Source organism: Monopterus albus, unplaced genomic scaffold (genome assembly GCF_001952655.1).
Source record: "Monopterus albus unplaced genomic scaffold, M_albus_1.0 scaffold217.1, whole genome shotgun sequence".
Taxonomy (NCBI): Eukaryota; Metazoa; Chordata; class Actinopteri; order Synbranchiformes; family Synbranchidae; genus Monopterus; species Monopterus albus.
In genome coordinates this window covers 320,885-338,173 of record NW_018128097.1, presented here as the reverse complement: position 1 = coordinate 338,173, position 17,289 = coordinate 320,885, and the positions used below count along the sequence as shown (strand labels likewise).

Here is a 17,289-nt window from a genome sequence, read left to right as displayed (position 1 = left end):
CCAGCCACCTGTCTGAGATCCCGGCTGCTCGGGAAGCTGTGGGGGGCGGCTATCTTGGGCTAAGCTACGTCTATTGAGGCTTCACACCGGCTACGTGGGCATAGCTAGCTGGCCTATTATCCATTGTGTGTAGCCGCGCTTCTAAGTCTGTGAGCCTCGCCTCCAATGCTGCTAGCATCTGACATTTATTACAAGTACCATTATCGCTAAAGGAGGCAGAGGAATAACTGAACATGCGACACTCCGAGCAAGAGAAAGGAAGAGGGGGAAGCCATTGCTCTCGATTAAGCTACTAGCTTAGCTAGCTTCTAAACTAGCCGACCTAAAGTAGCAAGTTAAATTTGGTAGTTAGCAAGAACTTCTGCAAAACAAGTGCTTTAAGTGGTGCAAGCGTATGTTGTCACTCAAAAATTCAGATGAACCTAGAAAATAGTGAGTTTAATTCCTAAACAATCTGGAAGCAAGCACAACGCAGTGCAAATACAGAAAACAGGAAATGAGTACGGTTTACCGCAGGAAACAGCAGTCCGTCAAAGGTTCCGCCACCAATGTTGGTGCTTTCCACAAGATGTCTCCCTCACTGATGCTCGCTGTGTGATTTTAATGGAGTTTCTGTGTCGTGCTTGTGACAAGGAGAGTGAAGGTTGCTTTTGAGACCAACACTCCAGCATGGGACGTTCTGTCTCTCGGTTATCTGCAGCTTGTTTTTTCTTCTTCTTCTCCATATTTTGCGGGTTCAGGAAGATATTCTGCTCAGTTAATACATTAAACATTTTGTTTATTACTTAGGAATTATTTGAATTCTGTCTTTAGTAGATATTGTAATACTTACATTTAGCATTAAAAGACACCATGATTGGTTGTTTTCACTCATATTTAGTATAAGAGCTGCACTGTATACACAAACAGTATGTATTGCAGAATTTTACTTAATTTTGCAGGATGAATGTCATTTTTGCAGATTTTTTTTTTTGAGAATTTCTTTGAGATAATAGGGACAGCTGTGGCTCAGGAGGTAGAGTGGTTGTCTCCCAGTTGGAAGGTTGGTGGTTTGAATCCCAGTCTACACAGTCCACGTGTCGAAGTGTCCTTGGGCAAGACACTGAACCCCTAGCTGCCCCTGGTGGGCAGGCAGCAACTGACAGCGCCACCATCAGTAAGAAATTTCCCCATGGTGATTATTAAAGTATATTTTTAAAAAAGATGTTTAGGATTTGCTTTGTATATGTGAAATCAACATGACTTTTTTATGTTGTGTTTCTGAATAGTACAGCTCTTTTCCCCATCACGTCCCCTCACAGTACAGGAGTTAATGTAGATTTGTTTGTCTTTGAAAAATAGCTTCAGCTGTACTGAGAGAAGAGAGGAGACTGCTGTATTTTGAGTCCCTCCCTGAGCTCAAATGATGTCCGAGTGAAGGTAAACAGCACCATCTGCGAGGCCATAATCACGCTGTCACTTTACGTAGCACAGCCGGGAGGCAGCATGCAGGCCCAGGTGTTCTCTGTGCAGCTCTCTACTGTATATTCATAAAACCCTAAACATGCGCACTGCACACGCACAAGAGCAGGCACCTTGCATCCAGATAATTTAACAGGAGATTTCAAAAGGTTTTGTGTTTATTTTAGACAGAAGACACTTTGACACATTGCAGTAGGAAAAGTGCAGGTGTAAGCTATAAAGTTAATGGCTTCAGTTTCTGTTATTGTGCATGTTGACTCACTGTCACGCTGTCATGACTTGAATAGAGCACAGTCATTGTCAGTGCCATCAGTAACACTTGTGCTTTTCAGACTGTCTTGCAAAAAAAGAGCCCATCTGTCATTTGTGCAAGCTGATTACTATGACCCAGTTATGTTTTACTGTTGGGTGCCCACTAGTGATAGTAATTATGAGGGGATCAAACCAGGAGGTCACTTGATGTATACAGAGCAAGAAAGTTTATGAAGGGATGAGGTTGAGGTGGAAACACTGGACTTCAGCACAGCAGACTACTGTTTACTTCCCATTTCAAAGCAATAGTCATTGTTGTTTCTTTTGTTCATAACCTTAAACACATGTTTATTATTGTATGAGGACAATGTTCCCGTCTCTTTAATGAAGTAGTGCTTATTTTAAGTCACAGTCTTTCCTTACACCTAGTTGTTGTGATTTATCAAGAAGAAACATTTTCTGGTGTGATCTTCTCGAGTGTGAGGATTTGCTTCTTTTCTCTGTTGCACATCTTTTAACTATTATGAAATATCTTTGGGTTAATAGCTAGTGTTCACAACATGCAGTTTTGACTCTTGGTAATTGCGGTGGGCATTTCCCAGGTTTTTGGTATCTGAAAAGTCAAATATTTTTCAGTTAATCAAAAAGTAATCAGCATATTAGTTGATAATGATGATTAGTCATAGCAAATATATTCTGGCCTGTTAATATTATATACAGTACAAACTAAAAGCCACAAATGCAAACGTCAAACATCCAAAATGTGTGTGACACACCAGACACATTCATGTTTCCCTGAACCCATCAACATGTCATAGGATGTTTCACCCCAGTGATATAAAAGAGTAGTAGAAGTAAAAAGACAAACACAGAAAGACGGTTGCATAAAATTCATGACACAACATTGATAAATATTCTCTCATGTCGTCAGCTTCTGCTCTAGCTCCTTGTGTCTCTTCATAAGTATGATGAAGGATGCCTCTAAAGACAGGGACATATTGCAGGAGTGGATGTACACAGAGCCTTCAGCTAGCAGCTAACAATCCCAAAGGTGACAGAGATGTGCGATCAACGGGCTGATAATGAGACAGAGAGGGAGCGAGCTTGAAAGGAAGGTTCAGTGGGAACTTGTGTAAAACAGGGTAAGGATGTGAGCTCCCTCGCTTGACTTTTCACTCCTGAAAAAAATCAACATGCAGCAGCAGCCCATGTATTTTTAGATGCCCTTTTTAACGCAGTGTTTTGGTTACTCACGCTGCATGCAATGTATGCTAAGAGTTATGAAAGTGCTGTTTGCAGTGTCACACCAATGTGTGACAATAAGAAGAAGTCAAAGGCTTGGAATCATAGAAACACATGATGATGGCTGCTTGGGGCATAAGCTCGAGGGCCTCGTTTCATGGACTGTATCTTTTAATTTTGTTTTCCTACTCATCGAAAGCGCTGGAATACTATAACCGAGCAGGTCCAACTGCAGTGCTGTGTTTAACTGTGGCTGTGTGGGTGTAAGCCTTGTGTTTTTTAAGAGTGAGAAGCAGAGAAATGAGACAGAGTGAGGAGGTGGTACAGTTTACTGCTACATCTCTGAGCATGTGTAAAAACAACCTGTACAGTAGGAATGCTGTAAATCTTGGAAACTCTCACCTAAATTTTAGTAGTTCTGCTTGTTTATTGCAAAGATTTAGAAGCACAATCAGGCACAAAAAGAGACATAGAGGAAGCACCAAGTGCTAAAATCTACTGGTTCTTTGCATTAGAGGCACAGTTGTCTCTCAAAAAATGGCTTCATTTGTTAACGCAGATGTTTAGGATGTTTAGCCTGAGACAACAGTCAGCCAGCTGAAAAAAACTCGCCTCGAGTTATGTGTCAAATCTAACTAAGGGTAGGTGAATATTAAACTCCAAACCCCACCCACTGTGGCACTAGTACAGGCCATGACCTTTCAGACAACGAGTGACCTTTAGGCTGACCTTTTATTATGTAGAACCCATACAACATGTTGAACATGGAGCCATGTTCAAATTTGTAGTGTGGGATTAACCACTCCAGTAGTTCAAGTGCTTGTTTCCCACTTGAGATAATAGTAGAAATACAACTATTCCTACAGCTCAGCTAGCACCTGAAAGATGTCGTTTTGCTAGAAAGTGCTTGTTTTTTGGTTTTAAAGCCCTTTGGATTATGAATTTCTTTGAAGTCCTGCACTAGCTTCACTAAACAGACCCCTCTGTCTTCCAGGACTACACCTTGACAATGTATTTTCAACAAGCATGGCGGGACAAGCGTCTGTCCTACTCCGAGATCGCCTATAACCTGACTCTGGATAACCGAGTGGCCGACCAGCTGTGGGTCCCAGACACTTACTTCCTTAATGACAAAAAGTCCTTTGTTCACGGCGTCACAGTCAAGAACAGGATGATACGTCTCCACCCTGATGGCACCGTGCTTTATGGACTCAGGTAAGCCTTTCACACCTGCCTTTCCTATTGTGTCATATTTATCCCTATACATAAGGGAGTGATGTGATTCTGTGAGGTGCATCAAATCTGGCTATGGCTTTTTTAATGAACTACAGTTCTATTGTGGATCTTCATTTTGGGCTTTGTGTATTTAAAGGCTAAATTTGTTTTATTACAGCTTTGGTTTCTTTTTCTCTTTCTGGCCATTGTTATTCTGTGTGATAGTAAAATTGTATTCATATTAATAGCTGAGATCTGGGAAAGAAACATTAGTGATTAGATAAGAATATACAGCAAACCCAAACTTTTTTGCCATCATCATGGATATTACCCACAGTTAAGGAGCTGACTAAATTAAAGTTTGACCAACTGCACTTACAATATTATATAGTCATCTAGCCACTTTGTTTTCCTGAGCAGTTATGGGTGATTATAAACATTTTGGATGCGCTTGACTAAAAATAAATTGGTGTTGATCAGGGCTTTCCAACCTCACTTCACCCCAAAAGCTTTGCAAGACATCTCTGAGGTGACACAGCAAGACAGGTTTATTTCTATAACTAGGCAGATTAGAGTGTGGTAACAAAGACCTTAAGACAAGATATAATAGAAACAGAAGGCAGTACAAAAAGGCTATATTTAATTAGTAGACATTTAAAAAAAGGATAAAAATGATCTAAAATAGAAAAAGAAACAAACAGCAGATTAAAAATTCAGTTGCTGTGTCACAGTGCTGTGTGAGATATAAATGAATAATACCAAATGTAACTTAATAAATGTGGGGCAAACAGAAACATCTGAAGCTCCATTTCAAAGTACAAAATAACACATTTTTTAAAATTTTTGCTCTCAGACAATAACTTTATTAAAATGAAGCAATTTGAGAAGAAATCAAATAGTCTGGCTAAACTGGTGACTTTCTCACAACCTGTCTCACGGTATGATCACTTCCCCAGAAGAAGAATATAATGGGGAATATAATGTCATTATGACCAATAGAAATGATGGACAACACTTAATAAATAATACCCAAGTTGTGATAAAGTAGACTGACTTTATGTATCGGAGGCATATTCCTTTATATTTTAGCTTTTCACCTTTCCTGATGATCATCAAAATCAATAATTGATTGGATTTGATCAATAATGAAGCAGGGTGGTACGAAAAGCCGAACTGAGACTGATTGTGTGGAATGTTTCAGCGAGACATTTCTTTGTGGCATTGGACTGGGATGCCTCTGAGGAGACTGTCATCCATAATGTATAACTCATAATCAATAATGTAGCAGTTCAATACAAACACCGAATCTGTATTTGTACCGATGCTGCGTCTATCACTGCACTGCTGTCTCCTCTGATCTGTCACCTCCTGTGTGTGTGTGTGTGCACATGATCTCAGATTAGCGTCTGTGTTTAAAAGATGAGATTATTGTTGCTAGTTCCAGATGCCGCAGCGTTCAGTTACTCACTGTCTAGACTGAGATGCCCTTCTTATGCAAAGACAGGCCTAAAAAATTTAAGTATCTGCACTGCACCAGATTATTCATCACTACAGCTTGTTTCAACACTTGAGAAATGTAATTTATAACGCTCTGACTCAATTATGTAAGCCTAACACATATTTTGGCATAACAGCCAGAAAGCAATGGAGACAAGGAGAGAGGGCTGTTGTAAAAGCTGAGAGATGCGCCTGTTACCGCAGATACGTTGCCCTTGTCAGCGCCGGTGCCTCCCGGCTCCTCCGCTATTTGGTTTGTTGGTTTGGTCCAGGTTTTATTTGATGCTAGCTAGTCCAGACACAAACTGCTGTCAGAGTCAGCTCGGCCAGATGCCTGTGCGCTCTGAGCGTGCTGACACATACCTGGAGAGACGGGCCGGCTGCAACAGCAGGGCCAGTGGATGTAGAGGAGAAGGTTAACTGAGAGGAGTCCTCAACAGGAACACAGGATGCATGTGAACACGAGTCCTGTCTGAGCGCATCGTTAATCTTTTGGGCTATAAGCTCATTTAGTCATAACCTTCAGTGTAAAGGTCACGAGCAATGGTGGAAGAACTTTTTAGATTCTGTAAGTTAAGAATAAGCAGTGATAAAAATACTCAGTTAGAAGTAAACTTCCTGCCATCAAAATAAGTAAAAGTACATAAGTAATACCAGCATAATGTGCTTAAAGAATTAATAATAAAAATACTCATTATGCTGCAGAATGACCTCTGTCACTGTTATATTATTTAATCATTATTACTGATACACTAAGTGTAAACAGTCTGCTAACCTTACAATAACTTCATCTCTATTTTACTACTAATCTATAGCAGCATCATATTTTATTAATTGATGAATGGTTTTACATATCAAACTGGTTAAAAAATGTATTAATTATTGTATTTACAGCAGTATAGTGAAGTTAGTGTTCTGAAATGTAGTAATGCAGTAGTACAGATCAGCATAAAAACTGAAGAGCTCAACTAAAGTACAAATACCTCAAAAATTAATTTATGCATTTAGTTACTTGCTGCAACTGTTACAATTATTACCATCCAGATTCTTCTGTTTAGAGTTAAATATTCTGCAATTAGTTTGCAGGACTCGCTACACCTCGGCATCCCCCCGGAGGAGCTGGAGGAAGTGTCTGGAGAGAGGGAAGTCTGGGCATCTTTGCTTAGAATGCTGCCCCCGCGACCCGGTCCCGGATAAGCAGAGGAAAATGGATGGATGGATAGTTTGCTTATTCAAGCAAGGCCATGACAAAATAAAATAAAATAAAACAACAACAACAAACTTTATAGGGGCTCTCCACCCATAACATTTCAGAGTCTGTTTCCCCCTTGTGAGGAATCTGCTGTGTCATGTCCTCTGTGCTCTGCATACTAAATACTAACTGCAGTGGCTGCCATGTTCTTCTTCTAACTCTGTACATTGTATACACCCTGTGTACCGCCTGTACTGTTAACACTATACAAACAACTGGTACTATATTGTTGAAGATGGGGAAGTTTGAAATCAACTCTCCAACATTGGTTCGTTGCTTGATGTCATATGCCATGCTATAAGATGTTGTATCGCTTAATCCTTGTGTAGAAAGTGGTCAAAGTAAACATATCATCGGCCTCAGAGGTGAATATGAATTTGTGCTGACCTAACTGAAGTTTGTTAACTCTGTACCTGGGGAACACCAACAGATTAGAGTGTTGTTTAGTTTGCAGGAGGCATTGAGTGTTTGTGTGTATATGGGTGGGTGTGTGAGTGGGTGGGTGTTATTTTTGGAGTGCATACGGAGGAGGATGGGTGAGGGTGTTGTTTATTCCTTTTTCCTTGGATATTTATCCCAATCTTGCCAAATCCTGGTCTTCATTTACCAGGAGGAGCAGAAAATTACAACAGTGCTCCCAACTGTCACGTTAGACCTCGGTTTGACTCCCAGGGGCAGGCAGTCTGATCTAATTACCCCGCCCCTGAAAAGGCTCAGCCAATAACACATCCACAACCATAATACCACACACACAGTAACAAGTAACACAAACTCCACTCTGCTTCTCATTTTGTGCAGGAAGAGAGGAAAAACCAAAGACATTCAGTGCATGACTCCTGGTGCACGTCACTCAGAATTTACAGAGAAGGATTGTGAAACGAATGAGAGCGGAAGGATAGAAAAAGACATGAAGGTCAGACTTCATTCAAAATGGAGAAATTATTAGGATTCTCCCTCCTCCCTCCCCTCACTCTCTTCTTCCCTCCCTCCTCTCTCTCTCTCTGAATAGTGCATCTCCTTTTGTGAGAGGACATATCCTTGTGCTATGGAGACTGACGTCTGCTTTTGTCAGGGCGAGGAGTGTTCTGCTCTGCAGCTCAATAGATGGCATTGCATGGCCAGGAGGAAAAAAACTGCTGTGTGGAGGCGGAGAGGGGTTTAAATAAACCATTCTCCCTGTCAATACCGTCAAAATGAGCTTAGCATTTCCCTCAGAGTTTCTCATCCATCCATTCTCTATACCGTTTATTCCTGAAGAGGGTTGTGGGGGGCTGGAGCCTACCCTAGCTGACACTGGGCGAGAGGCGGGGTACACTCTGGACAGGTCGCTAGTCTATCACAGGGCTGACACTTAGAGACAGACAACCACACTCACTCACTCCTGGGACACAGGGATAACATACAAAGTTCAGGCATGGAAAGGGTCGGCTGGGATTCGAGCTTAGGGCTCTTGTTGTAAGGCAACAGCGTTAACCACTGCGCCGCTGTGCCCCAGACTTACCTAGCTCTCTTTCTAAAACTACTGAGCAGTAAGGATGACTTGTATGTTGTATGTGTTTGGATATGCCTGTACTTTGAAATTAAGTAAGCTCTCTTTGATTTGGCATTCTTTGGCACACAGGAGCCTCTCTGTTGAGCCACTGAAGACATTTTTGTTCTTTCTTTTCTTTTTTTTTTTCCACATTTGGCAACAGTGCCTGAGCAGAGAGAGACAATCCTCTGTGCCATGTCTCCTCAGCTCAACAGCTCTGAAGCCAAAATGGAGGGAGCACCTGCATCTTAATTTAACTGTAAAGGCTATTGTAATGCCTGGGTAAGGAAGTGTCTTTTTAATTAAAGGTGGGACAGGTTCTCAACCCGCCTGCAAAATCTCTCTTTCTGCATTCGGCCTCTGCTGCAGTGCTCGCTTGATATGAGATTCTGTCTGGGAATTGGTGGTGGTTGTGTTCTGTCCGAAAACAAGGTCGTTTGTAATAAAGGTGCACAGGGTGCTTTGGGGGGGTCCACACACACACACACACACACACACACACACACACACACACACACACAACAGGATCTGGGCTGAACACAGAAATAAATCCAGCCTTTATTTGAACTCCATGTCCTATTAGCTTTGACGCAGAGCAAATGCAGCGTCCTTGAATCTGCATGATCTGGTAGAGTGTGGCCTCTCCCCCGGCAGGTTGGGATGAGAAAGAGCGACTGGCCCTGATGTTGATGAAGAGCAAACAGGCTTGTGCTTCATGATCACTGCTGCTGTTGCAGAGCTCCATGGCACACTCTTGCTGCAGCGAAGATGTCGAAGAGGAGGAGGAGGAGGAGGAGGAGAGGTGAAGATGCGGAGAGAGTCCTGCAGAGAAATCAACCATCTCTCCCTGCTCACTCATTTTTAGCTGTTTATTAATTGCTATTGGACAAACTAGCCAGGTGAGGGGAAGTAGCTCTTGATCAGTACTGCAGAGCCTCAGACAGCAAAGCTTCAAGACTTCTGCTGATGATGTAGGTGGGCTATAAATAGGCAGTTATTTTTACCCCTGCCATTTTGGCCTCATTTCCATTTTTCCCCTGTGCTTCCTCTGCTACTGCGATGATTTAGAGGTGATGGTGATGATGGTGAGTGACGAGTGACTGGCTGGCAAGCACAACATCCCAGTAACTTGTGGCCATAAACTAGGACAGAAGTAAGACTCCTGTTTAATCCCCCAGTGCACCATGGCCCTGCTAACTAGCTCTTATATAAGAGCCCAGAGAGCAAGAGAAAGTAGGCAGACAGAGAGAGTGGGAAAAACTCACTACATCTAGAAAAATGAGATCCCAAACTTGCCAGGCTGGACCCAGGGGAGCTGTAAGTCTTATGTAGAAGGATTTCAAATAAACCTTTGCTCTTAATTATTAGAGACAAAGCTCTTGGTGAACTTAAGAAAGGAAAGATGTTGTGGTTTCAATTTTACTGCTGCAGTGTCCTTATGTTTGATTATTTATATTCACTCTGCACATCTGAAATGTGTACAGCTCAAAAGTTGGCGCTTCCCATAAAATGAAAAGGTTAAGAGGGTGATATGATGATATACTCCACCATCGGATAATATTAATTTGCCTGTCACCAATTTTGTTGTACTCTCATACCATGGCAGCAGTCAATTTAATAGTGAATGTTATATATGACTTTTGCAACAATATGACACCGTACCTTAATCTGTAAAGGTTTTTTTTTTTTGCTGGATTAACAAAAACTGACAAAAAATTGGCTACACACACACACACACACACACACACACACACACACACACACTAATCTTACTTTCAAAAAACAACCTATTCTACAAATCGGCTTGTTCAGCAATTTTCTAGCAATGATGTATAAATGTGTATAAATTTCATACAAAACAGAACAAAGCAGATTGCTTGCTCTTTCCTGTTAAACAAATGAAACTTTTAGGGTTTAAATAATTCCCCAGAATGATTTCTGCTCCAGGTTTGGTTGCTCATAGACTGTTCTCATTGTCATGTATGAATGAATGAATCACTAAAGCAATACACTAGTAAAGTGTAATCAGCTATGAAAAGGTCAAGACAAAAACTTTCATTTTTACTGGGAATTATCCCACAGACTGCTATTATTGTGACTGGTCACATGATGCAATCAGCTATCAAACAGTGTGTGGGGTTTTGTCTTCAAAGTGATGCTAGATATAGTTCTTGTAGTTAAATTGTGTGTCCATTCTCTCAGGCTCAGTGGTTTGGCACGACCCTCAGCTGTGTCGCTCTCAGTGGACCAGTCAGACATGGTTGATTCCACCCAACAGCACTTTATAGTGGAATTGGATCCTTTACTTGTTTTATCTACCTATTTTATAAAAAATAAAACAAGTGCTCACTTTCATACTACTGTATATACAGATGCTATATGTAGTAAATTTAATGGTACACTATTCTTGCAAATGCTATACAAGAAATACATATACTTTGCCGTTTTGTTCTAATAGGAAATGACACAATATATACTTTGATAGATGATAATAAAATTAATTGTTTTAAAGGTATTTAGTTTTCAGGCTCTATTTCTCTTCTCACCTATTCATTTAAATTTTTTCCAGCTCTGATTAGTTACTGTAGTCTGTTTTCTTTTTGCATTGTATTGTGGGACAATAATGCACATCAAAAGCACACTGAAAAAAGCATTTTTAGTGCATGCCCCCCCAATTAATATGATTACTTTTCAGAACCTGCTCAGAATGAGTTTTCAAAGCTTCAGTATAAACTCAGTTCACAATACAAGCAAAAGCAAACTGAATTTAGACAAACATTAAAACTGACAAAACTGCAAATAAAATGGTAAAGGGCAATAAAAGAGCATAAGCCCAGCAATAAACGGTGCTGCAAGGCTGAATCATGGCCTAAATGTCTTCAAATGTCTACTAGGATGACTTTCAGACTTAACAAATGTCATTTGATATTCAGTTGATCTTGATAGCTGATGACTTTTTCCTGTTGAACCTGCTGCTTTTCCAGGTATGATTTCATGTCAGGTGCTGAGTACAGAGTTGTCATCATCCTGCTTTGACATGTGCATCATACTCTGTACTGAAGGTCAAATCAACGGAGCCATTCATGGCAGCTTCAGCTGTTAATAAATCCTATACTCTCTGTCCCGCTCTGTGCCTAGGATCACCACCACTGCAGCCTGCATGATGGACCTACGCCGCTACCCCCTAGATGAGCAAAACTGCACCCTGGAGATCGAAAGCTGTAAGTACTGTTGTCCCTGACAACCGGCTTTCACATCCACTTGTAGATGTAGAATTAACAGATCCCACATGCAACTCTGAAACCTGGTTTGAAATCAGTCTGTCGGGCCATTGGTGCCAGGGTGGAAGGAAGGTTGATAAGGCTGCATGTAAAATGCTGAGAAAAGCCAATGAGATCTCAAAAAGAGGAACATCACTAATGGCTCACTGACTCATAACATCTAGCCTGTTTAATTCAGCTCCAGCTGCAGTGGCTTCCTAAGGTGTGGAGGAGCCTGATTATGTCCAGTGTTTCAGGGGTGTGCTGATTGTAATGTTTTGTGCAGCTTTCTCCTGAAACTACCTCCTTGTTTATACAGTACAAAGAGCAGATGGAGTTTGTAGTGATCCAGTGTTCTTGAGTTGAGGGATGGAATGTGCAGGAAGATGAGAGAGAAATATGAGGTCCTCTGCATTTTTTTTCTGGGTCCCTGGAGAGAAGCAGGTCAAAACTGCCTCTCACTGCTCCTCTCCCATTATACTCGCCATCTTTCCCCTCATCACCCCCTCTTTCCGTTTCTCATTTCTTTTCTTCGCACAGTCTTTTTTTCCTCCCAGTCTTTTTATCTGTCTCTCCATCACTCATACTCGTTTTCTTCTCCCAGGCAGCCCAACACAAAATACACACACTGTCTCACACACACACTTCCAGTTTTGATCACCAGGCAGTATCTGCTCTCATATGGATTAACTGGCAACAGTTTTAACGCTGGAGTCGCTTCATGCCAGAGCATGCTACGCTATTCAGACTAATGAGCCCAGAGAACTCTAACACCCCTTGATAAACTTGATGCGTTTTTAACAGAAACTGATAATCCCCTGATACATCAGCAGTGCAACACGGTGGCTCAGGCCAGAGGTCTCACATTAACACTAATGATCTATTTCACACATACATGCATATACACATTCACAAGAAAATGTACGGAGACAATGGTTCAGAACTATCTGTGAAACAAACTGACCAACCATAAAATGCTCCCTTCTTGACACGTTTCATGCCAACTCTTCAGCACTGTCCTGATCCCAGCCCTCACAGCTTATCAGAACTGAACTGAACTGCACATTAAAACAGGGTTGCACAAGGCTGGGATGATGATGATAATACAGACATGGAGCGAGAGCTTTATACTTGCTGGTGTACAGTTTCAGCACTGCCTACATTATGAGACACAGCTGCACCGGGGCTGTGATGTACAGGTGTTCAGCTTCTGTGTTTTATTTCACCCTGGCAAAGAATACTACAACTCAAGAATAAGGCTAGTGATGAGCCACCATATTTTGAACAAATCCCATGAAAATAAACGATGAATTAATTTTACTAACAATTACTGACTGTGTATCCGAAGTCTAGCTTATTACTCCCACTAAAGAGTGATCAGAGTTGAGGGTCTAAGGGCAGAGGGTGTCGTACACTGAGGCAAATTTGTGATTCTGTGCTATATAAGTGAATGTGTCTTGACTTGGCTACTATGCACCACAGACCTCAATTGTCAACACAGCAATGAGCCAAACCAGTGCTCCGGGACACATGTTCCCTCATTACCATAAACATGGGCACTATAATTTATTTCAGTCAGTCCCACATACACCATCCTACACTGCAGCACCAAATGTGTGTTCATTTGCAGTTGAAAACAGTCTCCAACGACTCCAGTGCGTCCTACTATTACATGCATATTGCATACAGTTTGCTGTGAAAAAAAAGCCTATGGGTAAAGTTAGCTGCCTGTTCAGCCAATTACAACCTAACATGAGCACCATGACTAACTTCACTTTGAATGTTGGTGCCACAGCAACAAAACAGTGTGTTCATTTGTTTGAAAAAAAAAAAAATCTAAGCCTTGAAGTTTAATTATTCATCACATCTGAATAGGTCACTACTTCTGTGTTGAGTGTGGAGCAGACAAAGCAGAACCCAGAGCAGGGAGATGTCTGTTCCCTTTTGGCATGCAACACTATTCATGTCAGTGACAGAGTGCAACACCGGAGTCCCCTAACTGCAACCATTTCCATCCACACACGTCAGCTGCTCAGATTTATCCCAGTGAAAACATGCTTCACAAAGAAACTCTGCCCTGGGGTTTAAACACTACACCATGTTTTAAAAAATTAAATAATTAATTAGCCTTTTATATGTGTTCCAGTTTTCTTATTTCTTGACAGTTTGCAGAATTGTAGAAACTGGTATTCTGCTTCATACTAAAAGTCACAGACATGTTTCTTTACATTACAACCAACTATTCTCCAAAGAGACAGTAGTACATTACAGTGAACATGTAGCTACATTTTTTTCTGATACTTAGTATTTGTTTAGATTAGTGGGAAAGAGAACAGAGACCTTTTTCAAAACTTCTTGGAAGCTCAACATGCAAGATCTGAAAGTTGTAGCCAAGCAACTGATGTTTACAACACATCCAGCAAGCACTTGAACACACCACCAAGAAGGAAAGGGACCTGCTTGCTGCTGCATTATCATGCTTTTATTTAAATAATAATACTAATACATGTTTTAAAATATGAATAAACATGAATAAATAGAGTTAACCAAGTGTTTACTGATTTGCTGATGGATTATAAATCTGGAACAGGTAAGATGGTTTTTATAGGACACCACCCTCCGGCCCAGAAAATCATCTTGTGAGCTCTCAGATGTTATTTGAGTTGGGCACTACAGACTGGTTAGCATTAATTGGACTGAATGGGCCAAAATCACTGACATTGACATTTAGCACGGCTTCACTACATTATGATGTATCATGGAGCATTAATGGATGAGGATAATGTTTCTCTTGGCTTCGGTTTCACCTCTGCAGATGGATACACCACAGACGATATAGAGTTTTACTGGCGAGGTGGGGAGGGTGCTGTTTCCGGGGTGGATAGAATAGAGCTGCCACAGTTCTCTATTGTCGACTACAAACTCATCTCCAAGAATGTCGTCTTCTCTACAGGTATGCAACACAACAGTCAACTTTGTCAGCTGACAACAGATCATTAGGAAAAGGGAGAAATATTTTAATATTAAAATATACTGTACAAATGCGCAAAAGGTCAGTACCAGGGATAGATAGGATAGGCTCTACAGTGTCAAAGAAAATGTAGCTTTTAATGGACATCACTGAGGAAAATCTATTTCTATTCCACTTCCTCTCTGCCTGTGCTTCCTTCAGGTTCCTACCCCCGCCTGTCTCTCAGCTTCAAACTGAAGAGGAACATTGGCTACTTCATTCTGCAGACATACATGCCTTCCATCCTGATTACCATCCTCTCCTGGGTCTCCTTCTGGATCAACTACGATGCCTCAGCTGCAAGAGTGGCCCTGGGTAGGATCATCTTGCTGCTGCTGAGCAGTGACCCTGGGAAATAACCCAATGCTTATTGATATCTGACTTTACAAAAGACTGCTGCCTTTCACATTTGAAACTATACACACTTATGTCTGTCATGAGCCTCTTGTCTGTTTTGATTCATTTTCCCAGCATTTACTTTTCTCCCTCAGCATGTGAGTGATAGCAGTGTGTGATAAGATGCCTGGCTAAATGTCTGTTGTTCAGAGATGACTGTATGCATGACTCATGCAGAGCGAGAAGCACTGCAGCTCGACCTTGAAGCATTCTGTCTTTCTCTCTGCCTGTCTGTCTACTGGAGCCTCTTACAGGCCAGAGATTGTAGCTTATCAGAGCCAGATGAAGGCTAAAAATGGCATGTTAATGAAAGGTTGCTTAAATGCACCTTATGCATTAAAGGTAATGTTTTTGCATCAGTGTCAAACTATTGCTAAAATGAGATGCCACAAAGCTCCCTTTAGTGTTAAACTTGGGTATGACAGGGCAGAGCAGCAGAGGAAATGGCTCTGAGCCCTATGTGTGTCGTTTTTGTCGCACACCATTTGTTTTCTGAAGTGGGACACCTGCAGGTTGGAGACAGTAGACAGTACTTTCAGAGGGTAAGGTGATTTAAAGATGTGGCCGTTCTCAGCATCCTGAGAATGTGTAGCAAGCAAATGCAGCCAGTGAGAGATGAGGCTCCATGCTACAGTGGTGCTGCCTGGGTATTTATAAAATGGGTGAATCTAACCAAATGCAGATTGTGCATGCAGACGGCTAATGTGTCAAATACAATGCATATATGTCAGTTAAACTGTGCTGTGACTAATAGCAGATGTTTACAGTAGCAATGTTGTGCTTTTTATATTACCTACTTCTTGTGTTTCTAAGGGTTTGTGGGAATGAGAATGTTCAAAACACGTACAGAGTTTCAGTCTCAGAAGGTTTCGAGTGATCTTTTTATCCATATAGGTTCCCATTCTCTTAGGTCTGTTAGCTCAGAATAAATACATATAACGCAGGGGTTTTCAACTGACTGTGTACCATTGTGACTACAAAGCAACCTGAGGACCTGTTGTGTGGTGGATAGACTAGAAAGTCATCTTAACTTTTCAAAAGTATATATATTTGTATGAATTTGATAATTCACAAATAATAATTAACACCTCGGTACAAAATTGCATCTTAATCCATCAAATATTTGTTGAGATGTTTAAGTCTGGAAAAAGCAGCAGACAGAGAAGCATTTCCAGCCCTTGAGCCATGTCTCTTAATGTGGCTAGAAATCTAACCTTTAGTTAAAGCTACAATATGCAACTTTTTCAAATATTTTTGTTGTAGAAATCTGCTCCAGAACTTGTCTTAATGTGGGGAGGGGCTGTTGAAACCTCCTGTGACTCAGACTCATTGTATAGCACTGGCAGCAGTGCAGAGTTATGAGCGTCTGGAGGTTTTGAGGCCTCTCTAATCAGTCAGTCAGTAAGTTGCATTCTCATTTGTTGTAATTTCATAAAATATCTGACAAATGAAGAGCTGGGCAGAGCATGGCAGAGGGTAGCAGATTGTAGTAGAGCGTAGTGGAGCAGGGAGAGCAGAGTGGGCTGTTTTGGAGTATCATACTAAAAAAATGTCTTGAAGTATCCTAGACTCCACTTCCTTTCTAAACATGTGACTCCACTCCAGGGATCACTACGGTGCTGACCATGACCACCATCAACACCCACTTGCGAGAGACACTCCCTAAGATCCCCTATGTGAAGGCTATTGACATGTACCTGATGGGCTGCTTTGTGTTTGTCTTCCTGGCCCTGCTGGAGTACGCCTTTGTCAACTACATCTTCTTCGGCCAGGGCCCCCAGCGGCAAAAAAAGGCGGCTGAGAAAGCAGCCATGGCCAATAACGAGAAGCTGAGACCTGATCCCAACAAGGTATGTGTGTGGGGACTCTTCCTCTGGAGGTATTTGTGCTGTCAGTTAATGTATCTGTTTCTGTGGCAGCAAAAGACTTCTTCTCCTCTCAAGGTCAATGTGATGCTGTGATCAATGCTTGATGTCCTACCAGCACTGTTTACTCCTGCTCTACAGCTCTCCGTTTCTCTCTGCTTTAGTGTTCTGTATCAACTTTAGTACTCAGTCTAGGATCTGAAAGAGTGAATGCAAAAGCAATTACTGGATTTTGCTTTATCTCCATATTTCTGTGTCTCAAAGGGCAAGGCACCTTGGAAAAATCCACTGGCTGTGGTGTTAAAGCC

General features: G+C 41.5%; 1 protein-coding gene across 1 annotated transcript in view; it reads left to right on the top strand.

The window, feature by feature from the left end:
- gabrb2a (gamma-aminobutyric acid type A receptor subunit beta2a) overlaps window positions 1–17,289 on the top strand; it is a 37,859-nt gene that overhangs the window by 18,794 nt on the left and 1,776 nt on the right. The window contains 5 exon segments of the mRNA XM_020619237.1: window positions 3,950–4,170; window positions 11,589–11,671; window positions 14,526–14,663; window positions 14,883–15,035; window positions 16,722–16,966. Coding sequence (XP_020474893.1) covers window positions 3,950–4,170; window positions 11,589–11,671; window positions 14,526–14,663; window positions 14,883–15,035; window positions 16,722–16,966 — 840 coding nt within the window.